This window comes from Linepithema humile, chromosome 2 (assembly GCF_040581485.1).
Source record: "Linepithema humile isolate Giens D197 chromosome 2, Lhum_UNIL_v1.0, whole genome shotgun sequence".
Classification (NCBI taxonomy): domain Eukaryota; kingdom Metazoa; phylum Arthropoda; class Insecta; order Hymenoptera; family Formicidae; genus Linepithema; species Linepithema humile.
This window is the reverse complement of record NC_090129.1, coordinates 32495388-32517037: the sequence shown is the minus strand read 5'-3', so window position 1 is coordinate 32517037 and position 21650 is coordinate 32495388. Positions and strand designations below refer to the sequence as shown.

At 38.0% G+C, this 21650-nt stretch overlaps 1 protein-coding gene and 1 long non-coding RNA gene across 2 annotated transcripts in view; one reads left to right on the top strand and one right to left on the bottom strand.

Moving 5' to 3' along the window:
• The window catches only part of LOC105674937 (zwei Ig domain protein zig-8-like), a 44612-nt gene extending 24779 nt beyond the window's left edge, over nt 1-19833 (bottom strand). Inside the window, exon 1 of the mRNA XM_012371625.2 lies at nt 18400-19833. Coding sequence (XP_012227048.1) covers nt 18400-18460 — 61 coding nt within the window. The 5' untranslated portion in view covers nt 18461-19833. The remainder of the gene's footprint in view (nt 1-18399) is intronic.
• The window catches only part of LOC105674938 (uncharacterized), a 35489-nt gene continuing 15610 nt past the window's right edge, over nt 1772-21650 (top strand). The window contains exons 1-3 of the long non-coding RNA XR_001101203.2: nt 1772-2406; nt 3232-3335; nt 4238-4632. This is a non-coding gene — a long non-coding RNA (uncharacterized lncRNA). The remainder of the gene's footprint in view (nt 2407-3231; nt 3336-4237; nt 4633-21650) is intronic.

Sequence of the window (21650 nt, the reverse complement as noted above, 5' to 3'; positions counted from 1 at the left end):
TTTACAGTGAATTACCGCGCGTTTGCCGCAAAGTTTACGTTTCCATTACATTGATTTCAAGACATAAAAATAATATATGGCAATTTTCATAGGAACATTTTATCAAGACTATAGAATACAAATGTTTACATTGCACGTTACACGTTTCGCGACGGCGTGCGTTTGTTTCGGGCACACGCGAAATCTCGCTTTAAAAACATTGGAATTATTTGCAAAATTTAATAAAATCTCGTGAAAGAGGTTTACGAAATTTCGAAATAAAATATTCCTAACAATATTCGAAACTCCATAGAACAATGAGATATAGAGTAATAAAGCCTGGTCAAAAAATTGCGATATTTATTTTATATCAATCACAAGAAAGTACATTTTCTGTGAAAGAATAATTTACGAACATACCAAAGAAAGTTGACAACGCATTTCGCAACGGTTTGATATTCGGCGCTATCGAATCACGATGATCGCGATCAACGATCACTTCACACTTCACACCCTAATCGCCATTTTGTGTCGTGAATAGCTAGCTTCCGGACGTACTGTAATCGCATTGCGTATTTTTCGTAATTTTGCCCATAAAAAGTCACTTGCAATTGAAAATAAGTATCGAGACTGATGGACAGCGTATACCGGATTACCGTATTTAGCTATATATCTTTAGCATTCGTCATGATATTTGACTCTCTATCGAACAATGCTGCGTAAAATACAGAGTTGCAGTATCTATTTCGCATCGCATTGTTGATGATAAGATCTTTATATGATATAAATGTATGAGCTATAATAAAAAAAAAAAAAAAAAAAAAAAAAAAAAAAAAAAATATTTCCCTTTTTCCCACATCGAAATATTGAACAACATTTTAATGTCTAGCGATCACTGCAGCAGTTAATACGACAATATTTTAGGATTTGAAAGTTTCGGTATTTTATGATCGTCATTACGAATAGTTCACACAATAGCCGTAATATGTCGCCTCCGTCTATGGTCGCCTCGCGCGATTATAATAAATAGTTCATATGCTAGCCGCAATGTCGCGCCGCGAATCGTTAGCGTCTAATGTGAAATTGTTTCGCGTATGTTTTTCGATGATTTTATTCGCAAAAAGTAAGTCGGGGATGATAGTAAATTTTAAGAGGTCCGAATTTAATATCGCGCGTTCGTATTGTTGTGATTCTCATGCTTTGTTCAATATTTAATAGCAGTTCCTGAATTTCGTTTGAACGATTCGCAGTTTTTATGTGCAAAACGTGAATTGCGAATACAAAACACCATAATATTAAGGTGAGGTTAGGTTTTTTATTTATCTCACGTATTGATTTCTCACGTAGTATATTACGCGTGTCGAATAAATATCTCACATTAAACATTACAGGCAATAATCACGATAGCATAAATTAATATTGCTCGCGATCATAATTAAACGTATCCGTCCTCCAATCTTCATAACATTTTACATACTTGCTTTTATGACAAATGTCTCCTTGGATATACATACGCGATATTCACAGCTAAAAGATTAATACATATCATGTATCTATAATGTAATCCAGGTCTGGCCAAAAGCTTGCTCGCGAGCAGTCTTCAGAGTCCGCTGGATGGAAACTCGGCCCCCACTATCTCGCCGTCCCCACTTATGTTTGTTCGCTATATTTTGTTCTAAGCCTTAGAACAATATCAGTGGGACTATTTATATTGATCTTGAAATAAATGTAAGTATTGATAACTATAGAGTTTCGAGAGTGTATAATATCACGCGCCGCGCTGTGTAATTATTTGCGTGTTTCGATGTTGTGTATTCATTGTTTACCCCAGTAAACGGTTTAACGACACATCGAAGGTCAGAGCGGACAGCAGCGTACTTGGAAGTCGGGCACGCGCTTCTAGTCTCACATATTTCACTCGCGTCGGTGATGGCGTATGCATTTCTTTCCTTTTTTCATTATATTCTGCGGACAATAATTGCGGTAGTGTAATAATAAGTAATACACAGTCGTAATTAACCGTATCTCGATACTCATAATGTGTCGCTGTTGCTTCCCGATGAACGACCGTCCAAATTTTCTTCGACCATTTCACATCATATGCTATGCATATAATGATGTATAATTGTTGTCATCATGTGTTAAAGGTTCTGCGGCCGGCGGAGATGCATTTGATCGAGGCTGAAGAGTAAGTGAATACGAATGGCGAGTGAATATCGCGAGTGTCGAAAATTGGAATTGCCAACAATTGGGAGTGTCGTAATCCGGGAGGGCCGAAAATTAAATGTGTCGGGCGAATATTATTAAAAATTTCATGTAATCATAATTAAACATGTTCTCCAACTGCAGCGTGAAAATCAAGCAGTCCTCAACTGGATATCAACTTGAATGCAGAAGCTGGCGAGACTGAGCAACGAACATCGCCTGGTGAGTAAATTCAATTTTTTCTTTTCATTACTTGAATATTATTTATTCTTTTAATTGATCTTATATATGAACATTTTACCTCGAGTACCCCCCAAGGTGGGGGGGGGGCAGCTCAACAGGGGTGAACATTTTAGCACTTTGACATACACTTCAAAAATTTTTCTTGACCATAATTTTTTGAAAATTAAATTAATATAATTTTTATTCAATATATTGAATTATAATGATAGATGTAATACTAGTGACTTTCTCCGTTATATAATGATATGCCGCTAAGATTTGTGACCACCGGAACGCGTACTCTGCGTGCCGCGTTTTGGGCAACAACGGAAACGCCGAAATGTAATTCCGTTCTCCGGGCGCGGATGTCTGCGTGCCGTTTTTTCCTAAATTATGCATTTGCGATGTGCGAGCGCGCGCAGGATATGCAAATTTAGAATAAATCAAGAAACCGAAGTGCGCTCGCGCCACGAATTGTCAGCGTTCGATGTGAAATTGTTTTGTATTTTTCTCGATTATTTTATTCGTAAAAAGTAAGTCGTGGATGAAAATAAATTTTAAGAGTGCCGAATTTAACATTGCGCGTTTATATTGTTGTATTTTCATGTGTGTTCAATATTTAATAGCAATTTCTGAATTTTGTTTAAATGATCGCAGTAGTGTAATAATTAGTAGTACGCAGTCGTAATTAACCGTATTTCGATACTCATAACGTGTCACTATTGTTTCTTGATGCACGACCGTTCAAATTTCTTTCGTCCATTCACGCTATCATACGCTATGCATATAATGATGTTGCATAATTGTTGTTATCATGTGTTAAAGGTTCTGCGGCCGGCGAAGATGTGTTTGGTCGAGTTGGAAGAGCAGCTTTTACGTGTAAAACATCAACAGCGAATAGAATATACTATATAATATACAATATTAAGGTGGGTTTTTTATTTATCTACGTATTGATTTCTCACGTAATATATTACGCGTGTCGAATAAATACTCTCCCACATTAAACATTACAGGCAATAATCACGGCAATAGCATAAATTAATATTGCTCGCGATCGTAATTAAACGTATCCGTTTTACAATCTTTATAACATTTTATATACTTGCTTTTATGACAAATATCTCCTCGGATATACATACGTGATGTTCACAGCTAAAAGATTAATATAACACATATCATGTATCTATAATGTAATCAATAATCAATCAAATGCTATAATTATATGTATATTTAACTGTGACGAATATCGAAATAAATGATAGAGAATTAAGAATCGAAATAAAAATAGAGAATTTCGGTTATAATAATATACTACGTACGCCACATACCGTATCGTATCACGCGCCGTGTTTTGTAATTAGTTACATATTTTCAATATCAGTGGGACATTGATGCGATATTGATCTTGAAATAAATATAAAATTGATAATTATAGAGTTTCGAGAGTGTGTAATATCACACGCCGCGCTGTGAAATTATTTGCGTGTTTCGAAGTTGTTTATTCATTTATCCTAGTCGACGGTTTAACAGTCCATCGAAGGTCAGAGCGGACAGCAGCGTACTTGGAAGTCAGGCACGCGCCGCTAGTCTCACGTATTTCACTCGCGTCGGTAGTGGCGTATGAATCTCTTTCTTTTTCGCATCATATATTGCGGACAATGATCGCGGTGGTGTAATAATTAGTAATACGCAATTGTAATTAACCATATCTCGATATTCATAACGTGTCGCTATTGTTTCCCGATGCACGATCGTCCAAATTTCTTTCGTCCATTCACATCATATGCGTATAATGACATCGTATAATTGTTGTCATCATGTGTTAAAGGTTCTGCGGCCCGCGGAGATGCATTCGATCGAGTCTGAAGAGTAAGTGAATACGAATGGCGAGTGAATATCGGGAGTGCCGAAAATCGGAATTGCCAACAATCGGGAATGTCGAAATCCGGAAGTGTAAATATCGATAATTACGAGTGTCGAAAATTGTGCGAATGTCGAAAATTGGGAGTGTCGCAATTCGGGAGTGCCGAAAATGAAATGTGTCGGGCAAGTATTATTAAAAATTTCATATAATCGTAAACATATTCTCCTACTGAAGCATGAAAATCAAGTAGTCTTCAACTGGATGTCAACTTGAATGCAGTAAGGAGAGGCGGAGCAACGAACATCGGCTGGAGAATTTTTGGAAAATTATTTAATTTGAAAATCAAGTTAAAGGAAAAAGTAAGTTAAAATAATTTTTATTCAATATATTGCATTACAATGATAGATGCAATACTAGCGACTTTCTCCGTTATATAATGGCACGCCGCTAAGATTTACGACCACCGGAATGCGTACTCTGCGTGCCGCGTTTCGGGCAATAACGGAAACGTAATTCCGCTCTCCGGGCGCGGGTGTCTGCGTGTCGTTATTTCCTAAATTATGCATTTGCGACGTGTGGGCGCGCAGAGTATGCAAATTTAGAATAAATCAAGAAACCGAAGTGCGCTCGCAGCTACGAAGCTTGGCCGCTTTTTAACGAGCGCCTTTGAACGCGCGCCTTGTGCTTTCGATAAGTAAGTCAGATAAAGTCCAGCGGGCCTTATCCTTTAAACAGGCCATGTAATTTAATCACACCGTTACAGTCGCGTGACTTCACATCACGGATTTGTCTTTTTCCGAGTTGCGTCGGTACCCGATGTTATATGCCCGCGCGAGAGACGCGCTATTTTTTCTCGTTGCCCCGAGATTGCGCGAAATAAATCGCCGGCCGCTCGTACGCGCTTGTACCGTGAGCATAACTTTTGCGTGTAGTAACGAGCGACGTAAATGATTTGTGGGTGGGTACGAAAGCGGAATAAAACGGGCGTCGCACTGATACTACGGTGTGCGAAAAACGTGCGGATATTTTTTTTTGCTAACAAAATTAGTTGAGTATACCTGAACTCGAAAAGCAGGAATTTGTTTGGATTTGAAATAGTACCATTGCTTAGCGTATGAGGATTTATCTAATAAAGCAATGCTTTTTTCGCGTAACAACAGATTTATATCTTTTCATATTCTGCAGAAAATTGAAAGTTTAGACATTGTTGTTTCTAATTTCAATCTGGTAGATCTTATTTTTTTTGCACAAAAACAAAATTTCTCTACATATTTATGACATGTGTTACGTGAATGTATAATTATTAATTACGTAAATGTGCACGTTACAACACACATTTTGTTATACAATTTACATTTTTAAATTACTGAATATGAAATTTCGTCTTTTTATTTTAAAATAATAATATTAATTTAATTTAAAATTTATTGTGGTATTTTAAATTATTTACTTAATTTTAAATAATTTAATTGAGTTTGCAACCTTTGGTTTCAGCACGCGATTGTCGCATGCATTTGCGTGTTACAGTAGATTTTCCAGTAGCATTGTCCTCTATTTCGATTATGAAAACACAACTGTCATATTTCTCAGTTATCCCATCGCGCAACGAGTAAATGTAATACATTTAATTTAAAGTTAGGCCATTGGTTCTCCGCTCAGCCGGAGGAAGGAGTTTACAATATTCTCTAATCAAATAATATTACGAAAGTTGTCATCACCATATGGAGTTACATTTGGAAAATGCAAAGTAGCCATTACTATGTTTATGCGTGATTCTAGTTCATTTCGACTTTTTGTTAATGTCTTTCGGACTGCGACTGGTACCTTAATGTCTCCAGCCACGAATACATTTTACCGAACTCTTGTTCGCGCTGTTACATTTTTCGAGATTACTCGTTTTCATGTCGTGCATTGCGCGCGCGCGCGCACAATATAAAATCTCCCCCGCTAATAACTGCGAGGATTTACGAGGCATTATGATATTTAAATGCGAGAGTTCTAACGCCGTGTATTTCGAACTGTGCGGAGTCTCATCGGGATATTTTCGCGTCCACTCGTAAATTTAAGCGATTATGATTTTTATTACACGGGAGACCTGAGTAGAAGAGGGTAATTCTCGCGAATCAGGAGATTGTACAAATTTATTCGACAATGGAGTGCATTTTATACACGCAATGTATAAATCGCGCTGAATTGCGATAAATCCATTTTGCAATGAATTATAATGCTCTTTATTTGTCACTCGAGTTTTTGCTCATCGTAGAAAATCATCCAATGCTTCATACAATTTAAATAAATCATAAAAATATAGCTGTACATGTTAATAAGTATAGTTATGAATTTAATTTTATGTTTAAAAGGTTTCGAATTATTAAAATTCTTTTTTAATGATTGTATATTGCAATAAATCCTTTATTAGCTAGTCAAGATATCGAGAAAATCCGATTATTAAAAATGACATCGTAATAAAATGTCATCTGTTTATTTCTTGTATCAATAAAGTGAAAAATAACATAAAATTAAACTTATTTAGATGAATTTTATTAATGAAAGTATTATGCATACAAATTTTCATTTTGACAAAAGCATTTAAAAACTACTTATTTTGCTAAGTAATAAATAAAACGTATCTTCCAATATAATACTTAGATATTCGTATCTGTATACTTGTCAATACTTGATAATGAGCCATTTTATCAGTGTGTGTGTGTGTGTGTTTGCGCGTGCTAGCGTCACCGTAAGACTTCAAAGAAGGACTTTGCGAGCGCAACGGTATCAATTTATTGACGTATAAGTCTCATAGTACCATCCTTCATTAGAGGAGAACACTAATGATCTAAAATCAGATCTCAACGATCTACTTTTTTCCCTACTCTTCTCTCTAACTTTTCTCGCTCATTACGCACAAAAGGAAAAAGGAACGTTACGATCTCGCGCAGGACAACAGTAAAATCAATTAATTAAAAGCATCCTTTCCGTGTAAATCTACTGTGCTGAGCTCGAATCTCCCGACGACACGACACATCAAATGTAGGACGACTAGTCTGCGTCGCGAAATAATGGGACGGTCATGATTTCGCGAGTTTATCGTTTGCCGTCACGTGACACGGAAGTGCAGCGAAGCGGTAGGAACTGCGTTTAAAGCGGGTCAGGCAGTGCGCACTTAGTTTCGTAATTAAAACACAGGGAAAGGAGGGGAGGGGGAAGAAGACTTAATGTTTCCTTCCTTTCGAAAACTCGCGAACAACAAGAGTTCTCCGAATCGTCGCGCAGCAGTCTAGCTCTGTAGTCGCGTTCGTTGCATCGTGTGCGTGACGGCATTCGCGAATCGCACACGAGAGCTAATCCGAACTTGTCGACGAGAAATTGGACTAGCAATGAAATGCTTTATTTGCATAACACACAATAATATAATAACAAATTTCGCAACAATTTCTGAGCCTGAATTTAAGTTGATTGTGTTGATATTTGAATTGCATTGAATTTCACCGACATTAATCTAGATATTAATCAGAATTGCAATATGCACCCACGTAAGCAAACCCGATAAAAATATTTCCAACGAGAGGTGCACGATAATGAAATAACAGACGATTTGTGCGCATGTAATTTCACAACTCCACTTAGTCGCAAACGTATTAAATCTTTACAAAATAACTCATGATTTTGTAATATTTGTAATGGATTACACATTTATTGCAATATCAGAAAATAATCTCTCACATTTTTCTCTCGTCTCTCGTTCTCTGTGATGAGAATTTAATTAATTGCGATGTAATGAAACCCTTGCTTTTTAATAAAACCTCCTTTACTCCGTGACTGGCTTAAAACTCTCCTGTGAAAAATTGCGAGACACGCAGGTATAGCGGCTATAATAAGAAAACAATTCCCAACGGCGTCCCCGGGGGGGGGGGGGGTGCGCCGGTCGGTTCTTCAAGATTTAAGGGAATTAAAGGCCGGTTCGCACGATTTTATACTCCTCTCGCACGCGGGCTTATCCCATTTTCGCTTATTTTCGCGACGTAACGTGGCCCGAAATGTCATCTTTCCGCTATAATATCGGGTCAATTGAGCGAGAGTCGAGCCGCTCGAGTGACTAACGGTGTTACTCTTTCGAAGCGCGAACTTCGTAGTAGCTGGCAGGTGCGCCGTCAATCTCGAGAGTTCACCTGTGCTAGGAACTCCATCCCGGAATCGTTTTATCTCGCCCTCGTGCCGCGCTCGCGCGCGCTCGGAAAGTATGACGAACCTTGAAATAACTTCTCGCAATAATAAAACGAGTAAGCTCGGGCTAAGTTCGCGCGAGACCCGTAGTTTGCTCGCCTCGGCAATGCCCTCGGGCGCACTTCGTTACTCCGGCTGAGATCTCTTTTTAGAGGTGCTCTGCGTATATAGATCGGCGCCGGGTGGCGGGGAAGGGGAGAAGCTCGAATAAGAATAAAGTGGCCGGTAATTATTTTCACGCCGTGCGAAACTCCCGAGTTTCCATTAAGACCGGCGCGGTGCCGCGCGCGCAAAAAGGACGATTCTTTCCAGAGATTACGCCGGATTCAGCGGCATTCCGCGTCGCGAAATGATTTCCGCTCCACTTAATCCAAACTCATCGCGGATCACGATTTATATCTTGCTACGACACTCCACTGGCGCTACGCAATTTAAATTCGTCGAATGAACTCGGTCGAGAATATTTTGCATCTTTCGCGGAAACATCTGCAAGAGTCGATCGATTGATTATATTCTGAGCGTGTAAGAGTACGTACACGTTGCGAAGTCTATGCGATGGCTGCGGATAAAGTAACATTTTATGCAACTCACCGTGGACATTGAATTTCCATGAACTTTTTTGTTCATTTAGAATTCGATATGACAAATTAAAATATTATTTGTAGCATGTTTGTTATTAAATTTTTTTAAATTAAATTATTTTGCAATAATTGTATCGAAACGACGAAAAGCAGAAATAATTTTTCATATACTTTATTTTATATTGGACAAGACTTGAAAATAAATTGTTTTGTATTCATGATCTCTCATCATGAATTAATATAAATGGATGCCACTTTAAAGTTCAGAAATAACCTCTTCGACAGCTTTACTAGTAGTACTTAATTAATAAAGTTTCGCCCCGATCGAGGAACAACCTTTCTCGTTTGCGCAAACTTCTAGGGACAGTATAGCAGACTTCTTCAAAGAACTCGGCGTCGTTTCATCGAGGAAGTGATAGAAATGTCTTTATCTAAACTGGGGCCGCTTAATTATTCTCATTATATCTATTCTTGTGATTAAACTTATACCGTTCGTGTAATCGAATCTGACATAGCTATTTGCGATAATGATTCGTGGCTTCTTCTGCAACCATAAATGGCAGATTTTATTCGATATACCATTTGCTGGCGCAAATACAAATAAATTGCATTAAGCGATGTTAATTTTCTAATAATACTTTATCGCATATAAAGCGCATGAAAATATCGTTTGACGCAAATACTTGCACGCGGTAGGTATTATTGAAATTGCAATCAAATTAGTTTTTGCACCGCAGTTTCCCTCAATAAATTTCCGTTTATTTGCTCAGTACCTGCATATTGCCTTAAAATTAACAATACTGATCAACCTTATGCGTTCAACTTTCGATATTCGATGCATTTATGATGTCAGATGGAAAATATTATCGCGCATATTGGAGGTAAACTCATTCAACTTGAAAATCGTAATTTTTTTCATCAAAAAAAAAAAAAAAAAAAAAGAGTAGCAACTGCGTTTAATTACAATGTTGTTAAACTCGTTGCATTTATAAGAAGTTGTATGCGTCTCTGAAAGAAGGTCACTGCAGTATTAATAATCAAATACTTTGCAAATTACTTTTATGAGTCACTTACTTTTATAATATCAATAGATTCCTTTATAATTGCGTAGAAAGTTTCTTATGAGGAATTTAGTGAAATGAGAAACGTTATTCATTACGAAAATATATAATGTTCGTAATATTCGCGTATTGAAAGTTACGTGAGCTGAAAATATTTTGCTAATTGAATTTCGAAAGTGTAAATAGGTCGTAGAACCATAATTTTTCAGTTCATTTTTTCCCCATTTTTGTTAGTTTTATCAGAAATTACATTGCGAGCGCGTTAATTACATTGAAATGAGCTGCCACAAAATTTATGTAACAAAAATATTGATGAGTTAATAAAAGACTCACTCGTTAAAATTTAACACTGCGAAAGTAATATGGGGAGAGTATATCGTGCGTCGAGAAAACTGTGGCGAGATCCGGAGCGGCGATACTCCGAACAGCGGGGAAGCAGGAAATTTCGATTTATCGTCGAGATAGAGCGGGGCGATGTCTCTTTCGAGCGAACGTCGGGTCATATTTTTCGGGGCAGGCGCGGCGCAAGCTCCGCGGCGACAAGCCGGCATAATAAAATGAGATACGTGAGCCCGAAAGTTTCGTGCTTCCGTGAGACAGTCCGAAACGTACACCGCGCCGCGAAAGTGCACCGCCGAGAGACGATAATAATCATTTTCTCCGCCGGGACAAGCTGATATAACGTGACGGGGCGCACCGACGGGGACTCGTAGGACGTTCGCCGAGGTGGCAGGCCAAACGTACAGTCTAGCGCCCGGAGCATATTTCGCATGATTTTCCGCGGTGTTTCACCGTCTGCGATTCATCCCGCGATCGTATCTAGGCCGCATCGCGATACGCCGCACCCGCAGTGGCGAATAATCACTTTGTGGCATGACTCGAGGGCAACCGTGATCCCTCGCTCTCCGGAGACCGTACGACGCAATATTTTTTTTCTGGAAATATGCACATCTCACAAAACACGATGTACATTTGTTGAGCCCGTGATAATCGAGAGACACGTCAAATATAGTAAATTTTAATTAAATTTTTGATTTTGTTTGATATGTCAAAATTATATTAAAACTTAACTGTTTAATTAAATTTATTTGTTTTCGCATTGGTTTATTAATTGAATTTATTTGTTTCTGTATTATATGTTTTTCATTCTTTATATTAAAACTTATTTTTGTCTCTTTATATTTTTACATAAGTACATATCGATAACGGTGTTATTTGATTTTGTTGTTCTTTACGTTTGATATATATATGTCGCTAATGGTTAAAATAATTGCTCTTGTGTAAATATGAAAATAATATTAATTATATATAATCTGAGTGAGCGTTAGAGATATTCTTATTTGCGGTTGTATTGATCCGGGAGGTTAGGTTATATATGTCAAAGCACGCTCATCGATAACTAATGTCGGTCGCGGCTTTGATTACACTCATGTTGGCGAGATCAGATGTCTGGATCTCGGCAAGTGCCAAAGGAATAATTTATGATATGAGAATTTTTCTGACGGCTCAGCTTACACGAGATATCCGATACATAACATATATAGTCTTTTCGTATAAAACCGCTACCTCTACGAATGTACAAGGTGTTATACAATCTATCACGTCAATTTTAACGATAGTTTTTTTTCGTTTAACCATTGATTATTTCTCAATAAATTTTTTATTGCCAAACTTTTAATTTTAAGAAATTAACCGAGAAATGTACTTTTATGCGAAAATGTTTGTATTGAATTCCGATGAATGTTTTTTCTCACGAGTACAACTCGAAATATTATCGCGCGTTTAGTAAAGTGAATTGTGGTGTCGATTTTTTCAGCCGTTGAAACACTTAGATACGTCGCAAGTTGACACGCGCGACCAGCCCCTGTTTGCGCGATATTTTCCACGTTCACGGTGAAAATTTTTTTCTCTCCACGTACGCGTTCCCCCCGTATCTATCGATAAGCCGCACGCACGCTGCTTTTATTGCAGGTTCAAGTACTGCGGGTCAACGACTCGTGTTCACGACTGATGGCATACACGGCCGAGCCATTATCGTTCGAAGTAAATGCGAACCATCTATAGCTCGCCGCGTTGGCCGCTCGTTGTCGTACCGAGCGACGTATCGAGATGCCGATTAGGTAAAGTCGTTCTGTTTGCAGAATATTGCTATACGCTAATTAGCGTGCAGTGGTGCATGCGAGTGCGATCGCTCACTCGCGCAACATGCACGACATCGTCTCGTATGCGAAAGGAAAATAAATATCCCTACCGTGCATTAACGATTAATGTGCCACGGTGTTTACTCATTGTCAGTAAATTTGATCTTAACATTGTGGCGCCACGTGTCGACACGTTATTTCACGGCTTTCGATGATAATCGCGCGAGATCGACAGCAAGAGCGCGATAACTGAAATCGAACGAATCTGCAAATTGTTGTTGACGCTGCGAGGTCTTTGGAGGCAAATTGTAATTTATGGTTGGTTATAAGCGCATCGCTGACATACCGGATATGTTTCTGAACTCGATAAAATACATTTCATCCGCGGGAGCATGTATGTTCTGATCTATTTTTAACTTACATGAGGTGTACATAAATAGCGAGCGCGAGGGAATAAATATTCCAAGAATGTTCATAATAAAGCGCGTTCCAGTTTGGAATAGCAGTCCATTGAAATGGGAAAAGAGAGAGAAACGAGAAGAAAACTGCAAGAAATCCAAAAGTTTATCTAAGCTATCTGCTGACTCTAAAATGTCGGGAAGTTTTTGTAAGCTTCGCAAAGCTCCGTGAAAATGATAATGCAAACATTTTTGCGGAGATTCTTGGTATGCGTTTGGCTAACAACGGCGAAAGTTCGGGATTTGCGCAAGAGTTTTGCAAAGAATAAAATGGGAACTGTACCGCTCCAAATTTCCGAGTATAAAAGGATAAGGCCTAAGATTTCTATAGCCTTTTATAGCAACTTTAATGTAAATGTCTCAAGAGACACAGAAAAGCGTGTGTTTGAAAACTTGCTAAAGATCTACGTGAAGAGAAACAAACATTCTCTCGTTCCCATTATAAGATTTTTCAAAATTTTTGCATGTGTAGCTTTTAAATGAACACACACACACACACACACACACACTTGTTAAATATAAATTTTGATAATTTTCTTTCTCGAAACATCTTCAACTTTTACAATTTTAGACTAAAGTACGTGCAAATTTTTTCTAAAGTTTTTGTCTGCTTATTCTGATAATCGTGCAATTTCGCTTTTGGATTTTCGGCAATCCTTACGTGAAAATTTGAAAGTCGCCTGAAATGTTACTCGTGCGTAAGTCTATTAAACCACGCTTTAGTTGCGTTTCTAGAAGATTAACTCGCACTGATCCTATAATATCATGAGATCCAACGAGATACACCTCCGCGTCTCTCGATGATTATCTCGCAACGTCTTACCCAATTAGCATGTTTTAGTTCGCTTAGAATCGTGAAGAGAAAGTTCTGAGATTATAACGAAAGTGCGGGCGGACTAAATGCTTTATGTAAAAGATAAGTCATAAAGTAGAAGAACAAAGATGTGATATATTAGGATGGTGAAATATATACGCAGAAAGTATAAAGTTCAATTATCTTAATAAATTCTTTGATCAAGCAAAGCTTGAAATTTTTGTTCAGTAAAATTTGGTTGTAACTTTTTTGTCTCAAATATGTTTATAACTACATTTCAAGTTAAAATTCTGTTAAAATTTCGATTAAAATTCTATTAAATCTGCTAAAATAATCTCGTAATTCTACTGAAACAGTTTTCAGTTAAATTTATATTAGGAACATAAAACTTGATAAGAATAAAATTATGTCACGCATATACATTCTCGTGTAATTAAGTTCATAAAAATTCATAAAAAACCCTCAAAGGATTTCTATCGCTTACAACGCATGGGCCATTAGCGTTGTTACATTTTTGCGGGAACATCAATTTCGGCAAATTCATCCGTAAAATGGGAAATATGAAACATAGTGCGTGTTTATTATTTTTGTTACAGCTGACGTTAATATTTGCGAATACACACACGACAAATGAATATTTGGAAACTAGAAGTGAAAATATACACCGGGTGTATATACATATATTTCGAACTATTGTTCTAAATCGAGAGATTATATTTCAAAATCGATATATTATACTATTGTTGCATTTAGACACACAGTCTACAGACTGTAGACACGTGAAAATAGTTTCTATGTTTATTCGCGACAATGGGAACTGTGGTGTAAAGCACGTTTCTGTTCGTTTATAGCATTGAAAATCGAACCTGCCGATATTATACTGATTCTAATCCCCGCCCCTCCCCCCTTCATTCTGCTTAAACCCGCAGTATTCCATTTTCGTTTATCCACTCCGGCCTATTTTGATCTCGCACTACTCTTTTTCCCTGGCACCGTGCTCGCCTTTTATCATCTCACACCCGGGGCGATGGTAATTGCTTGAATTTCCGAGGTCCTCGCGCAGCCGAACGTCGCCGAGCTGGGCTAGGCATCGCGTGAGCGGAGACAAGCGTTTAATTTACCTGGACCAAGTTCGCGCGCGAAGTCCTTGTCGCAGTCCGTGGCGCCGAATGAAATTGCGAAAGTTGTTCGTCTAGAACGACAATGGCGCAAACGAGGTGTGAAGCGAGGCTATGAAATATAACGGCATGACGGCAACGACGACGACGACAACGACGACGAGTCCAACCCGGCCGGAGGCCTTTCGACCAACTTTTTTACTCCTCCCTACCGTGCGTTCCCGTGTAACATCGCGATGATCGATAACCGAGCGTAATTTCTCATCTGCCCGATCGATATACGCGTACATTTTGGAAAGGCGAAACGTTTTACTCGCGCGCGAACACCATTGACTTGGGCGCTGGTCGACTTGGGCCGAGTTATGAATAATGCATGCGATAAATTTGCGTCGCACGCATGCAAGCGCCCCGGTAATTCCATTAGCTATACCATTTTATCGCTCGATACCGTGGATTCAATTGAGTAACTCCTTTCACGCCGCCAAGTACCGTTCCGTTATTTCCTACGAGCGTTCCGCGCCGCGACAGTCGGCGAGCGGTATAGTACGTGATCCCGATATTTCTCGCGCGCACGATTAACGTCGCGCGGCATGTTAACTAGTCCATTAATGTCTACAGTTTATTTTTTACTAGATATATTATGCGTTTTTATGTGCTTAATATTGTAGTAGAGTAAAAAATTGACGATTTATCTTTCATCAAAAGGCACGAACAATTATTTCTTGTAGTCGCAGCTTTTTATTTAAAAATGAAAAATAAATATACACTACCGGTTAAAAGTTTGAGTACGTTAAATTTTTTGGAATGAAGAATCACACACAATAAAATGCAAAATAAAAAAGTTTGAACAAAAATAACGTTTGTACATTTATTTTATAAATTTAAAACCTTATTTTTTAAACTATTTTTGGATTCTTCAAAATATTCTCCACAAGTTTTAATGACTGCTCGATGAATGTGGGGCATTTTTGCAGCAATTTACTGATGTAAATTAAAATAGATTTCCATTTATTTAATAGCATTTTTCAAAGCTATTCTATATTCGTTAAAACATAATTTTATATTTTTCTGTCCAATTTATTCCACACTATCTCAATAGGATTAAGATCTGGATTCTATTTCAACTGAATGCGTCAATAAATTGCTAAATTGCGTTTATTGCACAGTCATTATAGTTTGCGGAGGATATTTTGAAGAATTCATAGTTCGAAAAATAAGGTTTTAAATTAATAAATTGAATGTACGAACGTTATTTTTCTTTAAATAAACTTTTTTATTTTATTATGTATAATCGACAGTTCTTATATTACTCCAAATGAAACTTACTATACTCAACTCTTGACCGGTAATGTATATTATATAAGTATTAATACATTTCTTTTTTAAAACGTAAACTTCTATAAAAAAATTATTAACACTGTGTTCAATGAATATGATTTATTAGCAAGAAAAGATAAAGTAACGAAACAAATTGCTATGATACGCTAAATTGGACAGAAAACGAACTTCGTATCTCTTTATTTTTAAGGTTTTATGCAGTCGGTGATAATTTATATCTTTCACATAGCACATTACCTCATTATCTTCGTTTGTGACGTAAATCAACCGTCTCTGCTTTTCTTTACGAGACGATTCATTAATCACTGTAATTAATCAGTGAAACGACGAGAACTATATATAATACTTTTATTACTTCCGCCGCTTCATATTCGTTAATTATCTCTCGCATTTTATAATATATCGAGTATCAATGAAAATTGAATAACATTGTAATTACGTTATTTAAAATAATCATAAGAATTATTATTATGCGTAAAAGAATTACCATGGCGTCATTATGTATTTATTAATTTAATACATATTGTATATACGCATGTTAGATCTTATAATGACTTTCATTAATGAATTTCAACAATTTCTCACCTAATAATCAGACATGGTAATTCCATCACGCATTTTATACAATACGAAATGTTTGAATTGCCTTTATTACATTATTTATGTGCAGTCACATGCACATATAATTTTCTAGATAAATAAATTGAGTATTTTATTTTGAATATTACAAATGTGACTTTTTGCACTATTTAATTTAAAATGCTATTATAAACCATTAATGCATTGACTGAAATCTGATGCATAAAATATGCCATATTACATTCTAATTAAACATTCTAAATATACATAAGCCAGAAATATTTCTTCGAGTATTTTCTCAGTATTGAATAGCGTATTATGTTCTTTGTCCCGCTCATGTTATTTAATGAGAGATTCTGTATTTCGTTCTAACGAATTTAATTACGTACTCCTTATATGTGGCCTTTTGCACTTGATAACTGCTCGCAAGCTTATTACTCATTTTTCTTCTTTCTATTTATCGTGAATAATTAGAGCTGAGAGTTTCTATCTCGACTAATTGCGCGACTGACAGCGCAAAAATATAAAAGCAATTTTGTTTTTATATGGAATCTTTTCATTTTTACAGCGTGAACGAAAAATTATGTTTGCATGCATAGCGGATTTTTTATTAAATCCCAGTTAAATATACACGGATAATTGTTTCGCGAAAGAGAAACTATTATTTCAAGAAAACGTTGACATAGTACAAATTGAGAATTCTATTTTCACACGTAGCACATTTTTTATCAGGACTCATTTAAATATATAATTTTAATATACAAATAATTGTGTTTCGCGGCAAAGCTTGATTATTTTAGGTGACATGTAACGTGACATACATTTCTCTCTATCGTGCCTCACGTCAGTTTCCGTCACTTTCAGGTGTTCATCTGCTATCTAGAACCTAAATTACAAATTACCTTCCTTCCTCGGTTTACATCGACCATACGCGGTGAAGGAATTGCACGGGTATCGTAGGCAAACAGCAAACAATCGACTTCCTCTCCGTTTACGAAGCGCAAACATGAGCTATAAATCTCTACGTTTCTTTCCCCTACCGCTCTCTCTTGCTCTTTGACTAAAACAGCCGTTGTAAATCTCTCTTTCTATTCGAACAGCGAATGTCGCGTTGCAATTAACGTAATTAAACTGAATCTTAATTATCGTAGGCAATAGAGAATGAGATTTTATCTGTGTCATGAAATACCGCTTCGCCGCTTTGTACGTGTATGTATATGTGTGATTCCTTTACTCAAAGTCTTGTATTTTTTTTATTGTCACTACTCTTGATTAATATCTCTTTCACGACACATTTAAGATTGCAGATTGCATAAACAACTATAAGTAGCAATTGATAAGTATCCGAGTATATAATTATTTGTAAAGCAGAGCAATAAACTTATCTATTTTGCGCCATCAGAGTAAATCAACACTATTTTAGGCATTAAAATGTCCAAAGATGAATATACGATGATAATCTTAAGTGTCTACAACTGCAATTTAAATGCCGGCTTAACATCTGTATAATTCTCAGAGAGTTGTTACACCAGAGGAAACAAATTTACTTAAGTATATGATAACGAGCCTTGTCACTAAATTACGTACACAATCCGAGATGCGGCGGAAACTGTGAGAAAGCGTTGCAAATTCGAGACATTAAACAATGATGAGTTAACGACAACTTCAAGGTATTTATTTCATTTCTCCGACGTGACTGAAGGTACTTTTTCACGATTTTCTCACGGTCGTGAACGCGCACGTCACACATTCTCTTTTTTCGTCGCGCGGACACGGCGCTCATGCAGGATGATTAAATGGCAAAATGATTACCTTCCGTGCACATGAAGAGTATGGCAGCAATCGAGAGCCTCGCTTGCCATCTCAGAGCCATTTTCCACGGCTGTTTCGGGTGACGCTTGCACTTCGATACTGAAACGATTCACATCCTCCACGGTAGCGATTGCTACTATCACCATCCACTCACTAATATCTCACAGGCCAGGCGATATCTTATCACCCGTTTTCGCCAAGTACTCACGATTGCATTCACGAACAAAGACTAAAGCTGGCGATTCATTCGTTATTAGTTCCGAGATTTTGAATCCACGCGACCCGCCGAGCTCAGGGAGATGAATTATCGCAACACGGACGGTCCACCAGATTTCCCACAAGACGCGGCCCGATCCGTCGCGTTGTTGCGCGCGCGTGCATATGTGCGTCGCGCGCGATCCCTCGCGCGGTGGTGTAATCGCTCCACGTAGGCGATAACGCGCGCGGAAATGATTATGGCGAAACTTTCGACGGGCGGCGCGCCGCGAAACTTTTCGCCTATCCTTGTCCGCGCTGCTCGGACGAGATCCTCGCCCCGTCGCGCCGCCTCTTCCACGCGCGAATTCGACTCGGCACAGTTTAGATCTCTTTCGGGTTTCCCGAAGAAGATCCCTACGTAAACGCTGAAACCGCTTTCGGGGAAAACTTGACAATTCACGCCTCGCTCGGATTTCGGGGATTTTCTTGTCCCCTCACAGGGCGGTGGTTGCAGTCTCCGTTGCGCGATCGCGTGCAGTTCGCATCGTCGCGCGGACGGTTTTGAGATTCGAAAATCGCCGTGGAATCGTGAGACGCATAGCGCGATGATCTCTCCTCTTTCTTCTCTCTCGATTGTTCGCGACGCGCGGAGTACCGGCCAGATCGACGCTGCGTGATCGCTGGATCACATTCGGAGCGGCCGATCGATCGCGCGCGGCTTGTCTCGCCGGTCAGTTCGAAAGTGACTCTCGAACTCGCACTCTTCACCTTCGTTCCGTCGCTCTACTGGAGATCACTCGAGATCGCGCAGCCAGCGATCCGGTTCACAGGGAGGCTCTCCGTTCACCGCATTCATCATCCGCGCTCGCTTCCTTGCGATCCGCTTCTTCCGGACAGTTAGCGAAACTTCACCGGGCCGAAACTGTTCCTCGGAGATTCACGGCGCCGCTGTCTTCCTTTTTCTTTTTATTTCTCTTCCGCTTCTCGACCGCTGCTTCTTTTCCGCGCCGACTACGTTTCGACGATCAGAACGCAACTCCGCCCGTCGCGACTTTCCATGTCGATGTTTCGGTGTCTGGCAAACGGCTTTACACGGCGCGCTATTTTAAGAAATCGTCACGCAGCCGATCATTCGCGTACACGACATTGTATATAGCATAACGGCACACGCACCACGTCTTGTTTCGGTGGCAGATTTACCCTGACTGGGGAGATTCTCGGCCGTAGGAGCATGCGCGTTTCCAATCCACCCCCTGTGTGACGATAGAAGCGCGCAGAGGGTCCACGGACGCGCGCACACAAACACAAACACATACATACACATGTACAGAGATGCACACACACTCCACCTCGTACAGGGTAGGACGTCGACACACGCTCGTCCAAGAGGCGCGTACGCACACGCACGCACACGTACATGCATGCGGTAAGGGAAACGTCCCCTCCCTCCTTCCCACTCTCCTTCGCGCTTTCTCTCTGTCTCTCTCTCTCTCTCTCTCGCTTCTCACCCTTTCTCCTTATCCTCCAGGACGTACGGCACTGTGTGTCACGGGCAGAAACTGTGGCAGGGCGTGCAAGGAGTTCAGAATCAAGGTACGAAATCCTTGGTACTCTTAGAGACGCTGCGATGGGCTTAAAGATTTACTCGCGTCTCCGCGTACTTGTCAATCCAATCACGAATATGGCGGACTCTTGACTTCCGGTCTCGAGATTTCATCCTCGCGATGTACGAAATCTTTTTATGACGTAATTACGAAATATTGGATATTCTCCATTGATATCGGAAAATATAAATTTGGCATCATATAAAATTATATTGTACACATGAATGCTCTCTTAGTTCATAAATTGTATCGAATAAAATCGATAGTATTATGCGTATAGTATGCGTAACATTAGTATTTTGCAAATTGAGGTTTTAGTAAATCTTATAAATTTGTAAAGTAATAAAAATAATATGACAGATATTAACTCTACAGATATTAACAATTTCAAATTAAAATTGACAATTTAATTTTATCCAATTTTGAACCACCTTTTTTTATTGTGCGTTTTATTTCAAATTGTTCAATCTTTGTATGACAATTTTTATTATTTTTTTATAAGTTTCGATATTACGGAATAAACAGCATTTGAAACACTGTTCTGAATATACATATACATACCAATTTAATTATCTGAAAAATAAAAAGTTAGTTCAAAACTGTGATATAACAGTAATTTTTAATAGTATTATTTCAATAAACATCTATTTTGTTATTGAAAATCGTTTTTTCTATATTTATCAGCTTTTGTCAGAACATTCGCATATAAGCGCCTCTTCGCATATCGTGTATTCTTCTATTTAAATTGTTTTCCATACAATTCATTTTGTACTATTTCGAACTACCAATGCTTCTCAAACACTAAGAATGGAAACTATCTTTGCTCAGGAATACGATATTCCAGTAATGCAAGTAACACGAACTCGAGAACAACGCGTCCGACAAAAAGCAACAGGAATATAAGGAATTATAAAGGAACAGGTAATGCGAAGAGAGAACGTTTTACGAATACCAATAATACGTATAAAAGTTTTCTTAGTATACTTGAAAAACCATATATGCATATCTTATTGCAGACTTATTCAGACACAAGAAAATGCTTGATTTTTAAAAAGTACTCTTATGCTTGTAATTTTATATTTTATTGCATTGTGTTTTGATTAATCCTTTATTATTGCAAATTGTGGAATATTTCCAATAACTTAATCTTCTGTCGAAAGGAATCGTTTTTATTTACGAATATATTAAAAGCACAACTTCAAGTCTTGCTTTTTTATTGTATTATACATTCTGTATTTTATTTATATTAATTTTTATATTACAAAATTAGGAGTACAGTAGAATCAATGTCATAAGATATTTAAAGAATTATAGTACATATTCCATGATCTTATGCTGTATCAGACAGATAGTTTTATATTATGCAATCACGTGATAAAATGAATGTAATATCGAAACAAGCATTTAATATTAGTAAATATAATAATAGTCCATTACATATTGTTATAT